The 5,889-nt window shown below is 45.0% G+C and overlaps 1 protein-coding gene across 2 annotated transcripts in view; it reads left to right on the top strand.

Annotated features, from left to right (window-relative positions):
• Window positions 1-2,843, top strand: part of slc30a2 (solute carrier family 30 member 2) — a 9,111-nt gene extending 6,268 nt beyond the window's left edge. For both annotated transcript variants that reach the window (XM_084030243.1, XM_084030244.1), the window contains exons 3-8: window positions 215-361; window positions 498-651; window positions 1,126-1,345; window positions 1,747-1,852; window positions 2,469-2,603; window positions 2,694-2,843. In XM_084030243.1, coding sequence (XP_083886369.1) covers window positions 215-361; window positions 498-651; window positions 1,126-1,345; window positions 1,747-1,852; window positions 2,469-2,603; window positions 2,694-2,839 — 908 coding nt within the window. In that variant the 3' untranslated portion in view covers window positions 2,840-2,843. The remainder of the gene's footprint in view (window positions 1-214; window positions 362-497; window positions 652-1,125; window positions 1,346-1,746; window positions 1,853-2,468; window positions 2,604-2,693) is intronic.
• The last annotated feature ends 3,046 nt before the right edge of the window (window positions 2,844-5,889 follow it).

Genomic DNA, 5,889 nt, shown 5'->3' with positions numbered 1-5,889 from the left:
CCATAATTTACTAAACGCTCCTAAAGAAGACTCGAAACTAGCGATTGAAACCGTAAACTCACGTTTACGATGTTTACTGATATAATGAAGTGAGAAGTAATTTTGTCATAGACGTTGATATTTACAACCAGAGGAGTCGCCCCCTAATGGCCATTAGAAATAATGCAAATGGCTTCACCTTTCAGACCAGACAGTAACATGGGTGTTTCTGCAGGAGGCTACCTGGCCCACAGCCTGGCCATCATGACCGACGCCGCACATCTCCTGACAGACTTCGGCAGCATGATGGTGAGCCTGTTCTCCCTGTGGATCTCCTCCAGACCACCCACCAAAACCATGAACTTTGGTTGGCACCGATCAGGTGAGAAGCAGGGATGGATGGATGGATGGATGGATGGACGGATGGATGGATGGATGGATGGATGGACGGACTGCAAGATAAAGAGCGTGATGAACTGCGTTTCTGAACGGAGGTAATTCCTCTCGTCTCCCCTCAGAGATCCTCGGGGCGTTCGTCTCCGTTATCTCCATCTGGATCGTGACGGGCGCTCTGGTCTACTTGGCCATCGAGAGGATCGTACGCAACGACTACGAGATTGACGGCCACGTGATGCTGGTCACCTCCGGCTGCGCCGTCATCGTCAATATAATGTGAGTGTTCATTACGTCGCTATAATCAGGGCTCCACCTTCTCAAAAGTCAAATTCAAGCACTTTCCAAGCATTTCCAGGTGCATTTCAATGCTTTTCCAGCCCCTTCCAGCTGTGGTAAACTCCATATTTGTATCAATCCAATGGTCAGTATTCAGTCTACTTATTATGTCACTTGTTCATCACATTAAATGAGATGTTATTGTCCTCTAAACAACCAACATGATGTTTGGAGACAGCTTTTTACAGAAGGACCACAAATGAAAGGAAAACTAATTCCACTAACAGATCCACAGAAATATAATCACCAACTATTTTCATCATCTGTTCATCATCAAAAGTCATTTTTCATAAAGAAATGTGAAAATGCTGTTTTCAAGCACCGACATTCAAGTGTTTTCAAGGATTTCCAGCACCTATATGAACCCTGTATAATGAGATATACACGACTTTAGCACCTCTTTCCTTACTGCAGCATGGCCTACATCCTCCATCACTCCACCACCTTCCACGCTCACGGCAGCGGCTACCGGCAGATCGACGAGGCCGGCCAGAGCCCCGCCGCCCACGGACACTCCCACGCGCTGCTGGGCGCCCACGACAACACGAGCGTCCGCGCCGCCTTCATCCACGTGGTGGGAGACCTGCTGCAGAGCGTCGGCGTCATGGTGGCGGCGACCGTCATCTACATTCGGGTCAGATATAAGATCAAATTCTCGTTAGGGTGAGACCAAAATGTCCGTTTTGCCGATATTTGGCGCTTTACATGTAAAAATCCAATGATCCGATCGTCCTTAGTGATGTCATTTGACCTGATTTGACAGAATCTTGTTAATCATTTTTACATTTTAATGGATGTAGTATTTTTTTATTGCATTTAACCTGAATATTCTCTGTAAATCAACCTTTAACACAAAATAACCCAGTAACTTAGAAGCATCATGCTAATCCCGAGTATTTAGGATGAAAGGGTTAAATGTGTCCGCCATCATTCAAGATGTTCCCTTCTCTTTTTGCCCCGGGGGTGGGGGGGTTGTCCTAATGGCCGGCGACTGTGTGGAAAAACACCATCTGATGTGTCTTCTCTGGCTTCCAGCCCGAGTACAAAGTGGCGGATCCCATCTGTACGTTCCTGTTCTCTATCTTCGTCCTCTGCACCACCGTCACCATCCTCAGAGACGTCTTCCGGATTCTCATGGAAGGTATTCTCCGGTTCAAGAATTCTCATGGAAGGTATTCTCCAGGCTCGGTGCTGAGGTCCAATGCTACGCACATTAACCTTTACGGCGGCTCGTGCAGCTGAAGGGATATTAATAACCTCGCCTGCAGCCGCGATCATAAGCTGTCGAGTCTCAACCTGATAGGACAAGGTCAAAGGTCGCGACTCGAGTCCCTCTAGCAGCGTAGTTTTAATGTGACGAACGTGGCTTTTAGTAGCTCACATCGAATTACATACAGGTGCATCAGGGTGGCGCTGTTGCTCGTTTGGACACGTGTGAACTCCCCCAGGATGACCCCCCCAAAAACATTCGCAATCTGGCATAGCGGGCGTTTTCCCGGTGGGCCAGCATGCTTTTGGGCTTTTTTCCCCCGGCCCATAAAAGGGGTAGGCCTAGATTGGCGGCCACACATTCAGGGGGGCGCCAAGGCGGGTGGAATTCATTTTCTAGGATTCTTAACCTTTATATGTACCTCTTGATGGGTAAAATATACATCACAGATTACCTGAAACTGTGCTACGAGAATTCAACCTTTTGGTGCAAATTAAAAACACGATGACGAGGCGTTTACTGTCCCATATGAATGATCGTTTTTCAGGCTCTCCTAAAGGAATAGAGTTCAACTCGGTGAAGGAGGTGCTGCTGTCGGTGACGGCGGTGAAGTCCATGCACTCGCTGCACCTCTGGGCTCTGACTCTGGGTCAGTCTCTGGTCTCCGTCCACGTGGCCATAGGTAACGTTGATCTACTTTAACGAGACGGACAGGACGTAGAGACGAGATGAGAGGACTCACTGTGTTTGTTTTCTCCCTTCGTCCCACCAGAGGAGGGCGCCGATGCCCAGTCGGTGCTGCAGGAGGCCACGGACCTGCTCCACGCCAAGTTCGGTTTCCACAGCATCACCATCCAGGTGGAGCTCTACCACGAAGACATGAGCCACTGCTCCTACTGCCAGGACCCTAGCGACTGATCCTGGTCCCCCCCCCCCCCCCCCCAACAGGAAACGTGAAACAGCAGGCATTATTGTATCATGGTCTCTGGGTGAGCTGGAGCTCACAACGCCGCCGCCTGCCAACGGAGCAGGAAGAGCATTTTATTTTGGTAGATTTGTGCCATTAAAGTCACACGACGGCAAAATCATCCATGTGTTGGTCGTAGAGTGCCGACACCGGAGCTCCATGTTACCACGGAGCCAAGACGTTGAGGTCCTCCACTAAAGTCACTCTTCAAGATAAAAGGGGTGCATTATAAGTGCTCTAGTCCTTAAGTTTGCATGGAGCTTTTACCAAAACACGCTAACACGCGAGGAGTTTGGAACGGCGTCCTGCAAACATGCTGCATATAAGGGGCAGGGCTTGTAAAGAAATCAATTCAAGTAATGCAAGTAAAATTATGCAACTATTTTGTGAGATTTTAGGGTTTTATTGCAGCGGGATCAAAGTAGCCGGTTGAAAACAAAACTGCCTGATTTTTAGTATTTTGTGTAAACGAAGGACACACTTTCCAGTTTCAGGGCTGCTACTTACTTTTTACAGTAACTTCCCTGAAAATCCGTTTTTACACACTATAGTAATGACAAATCTAACCGAATATATTAACGGATAGCATGGAGCGCCTGATGTCATGTTCTACCACAAACACATGGATGACTTTAGTGTCTAAACTTCGACCGCCGGACGCCCGCTCTGCGGCTCACTGCCATCTCCGTCCATCGACCTGCTTCCCACTAAAAGCCAGACATGAATATGCAACACGTTTTTCTCCACATAAGCTCATATGCAGACACTGCGATCTCTGACGAAAGACAAGCTAAATGTTGACCATACTTTGCCTTGTATGATAACATCACGCCAAAGACGAGGAGTCTCATTTCAGAGGGTAAGACATTAGATTATTTGGAAGGATTGGTTGAGATGTTGCTTAAGATCCTGACAGCCTGAAAACTGAAGTCATTAAGGGCTATTTTCTTTTGCAGGTAGTTCATTTCACAGTGCAGGCATGCTTGCTTTAAATTGTGGCTCAATCAGAAGAGTCAGCCTCACAGGGGGCACCATTCAGCTCCTTCCACGCCAAGCAGAAATCCAGAGTCCTTCGGTTGGACATTAATTTGGGCTTCACGCGTCATCAGTCTCATCCGAGTCCTGCTGGAGCTTCAGTGTTAACTCATCCGTCTGCTACATGCCCTCTAGCCGGCCGCCCATCCATCCTTGTAGTAAGTCGGGTGGCTCTGGAGAACGCTGGATTTGTAAAGATAAAAACCCCCAAGAGGTATCGTACGTCCTCACGAGCAATCAAGACTTGTGACTGGCAATGCTTGTAGCAAGAAAGAGTGGTAAAAATTGGCTCCTCCGATCGCTACGCCCCGCCTGCCTAGCATGTCACCAAACGGAGGTCAGATCCTATTGTTTTTTCACAATATCAAATTTGTCAGTAAATACCGTACTTTAACATGTCCGTAGTTCAAGATTAAATGCGACAGAATTTTCTCACGCTGCAAATAATCCTGAACTAAACGCGGAAGTATCACACTGAGTTTATTTTCTGCAATAAAATAAAACTCAAACCGAAAAAACATCCCGTCATTTAATGCAACCCAACGCAATCTGTTTTTTTTTCAAAGTAATGAATTCTCTGGTGTCATTAACATCATCAGAACTTTTGGGGACCACGAAAAACCAGCCACGTATCAGTTGACACTTCGGACTCGAGTTCACAGAATCATGTTGCAAATGAGAAAAAGCCAGCGAGTCAGCTGACATGCCTGTAATGTTTCGCAGCTCCTATAGGTGTCGATGGAAGGACGACGCCCATTCAGACCCAAAAACGCTTGCATGGTTGTTAGCTGTTATTCAATATCACATATGGTAAGAAGCTCCTCGTTCAACTGCCAATCGGAATAAGTGGAAACACCAATGTGGAGGATTTATCTAAAGGAAATATATCTTCTTTCAAATTCTATATTTTCACCAATTTTTAAGGAGATCCTGTCTATTTAAATACATTTTCCTTTTAAAATGATGCAAAAATGAGCTCTAAGTTTAAACAATGTGAATGTAATAAAGACCAATGCATTTTACTGTTCTAGTTTTGATATTCATGCATACCGAAGTTCTCCTCTGGAGGTTGCCGTGGTTACACCGGAGCCAAAGTCTTTCTTCGCACTTCATTGCGTTGTCCCGTCCATCGGAGGAGTGATGTCTGAGAATGCTCCGTCTCGTATCGTCTGTGTGTGACTGTCGTGAATACCTCAGATATGGTGTTTTTCTGTGTGGTTTTGTGTGAACTTGTGTGAATACGTTTCCCTCCCCTTGTACAATCGGCCCTCTTTGTCCATGTGGTGTTGTATAAATCCACGTCACATCTGTGATGTTTGATATTTCATTTTTATGTGTGGCAAAGGTTTTTTGTAACGTGAAATAAAAGATTGCAGACGATGGACCGAGGCGTGATTATTCTCGAGACTCGATGTGAGAGGTCAGAATATTTTATATTTAGCTTTTGATAAAAAATAATCCTAATAAAAAGGGCTGGGGTAAAAATAATACAGCATAGTCTCACAATATTTTGCGTGGTTATATTGTATCGTTACACAGATGCAAAGTATCGACCTTTTCTTACATAAACTACAAAAATACAAGTCCGACCTTTTGGTAGAAATTTGTTGTTTCAGCAACACAAGTTCAGGTGTCGAGAAAGAAAAGATGTCATTGGCAGAAGATCATGCGTTATGATCGGACACCCCAGAAAAAGTCGCTAAGATTGTTTCTGACGACTTTAATAATTGCTCAGATATTTTTTTTTTTACTACAAAACCTTTTATTATACATAAAATTAAAAAAAATAGCGACAGAGCAAAACAAGAGTCAGCGCTGTACATTTTTATACTTTTAAGATGATTTTTCTGATTTACAAGTTAATGATTATTATTATTACCATTATAACTAAACATTGTTCTTAAACTGTCAATTACATTTGTAAATAAGTTACAAACGCCCGCCAAAAAACCCCCCAAACCGACAT

Source organism: Eutrigla gurnardus (genome assembly GCF_963514095.1).
Source record: "Eutrigla gurnardus genome assembly, chromosome: 16".
In the NCBI taxonomy this organism is placed as follows: Eukaryota; Metazoa; Chordata; class Actinopteri; order Perciformes; family Triglidae; genus Eutrigla; species Eutrigla gurnardus.
Note: the sequence above shows the minus strand (reverse complement) of the source record. Positions and strands in the feature narration are given on the sequence as shown.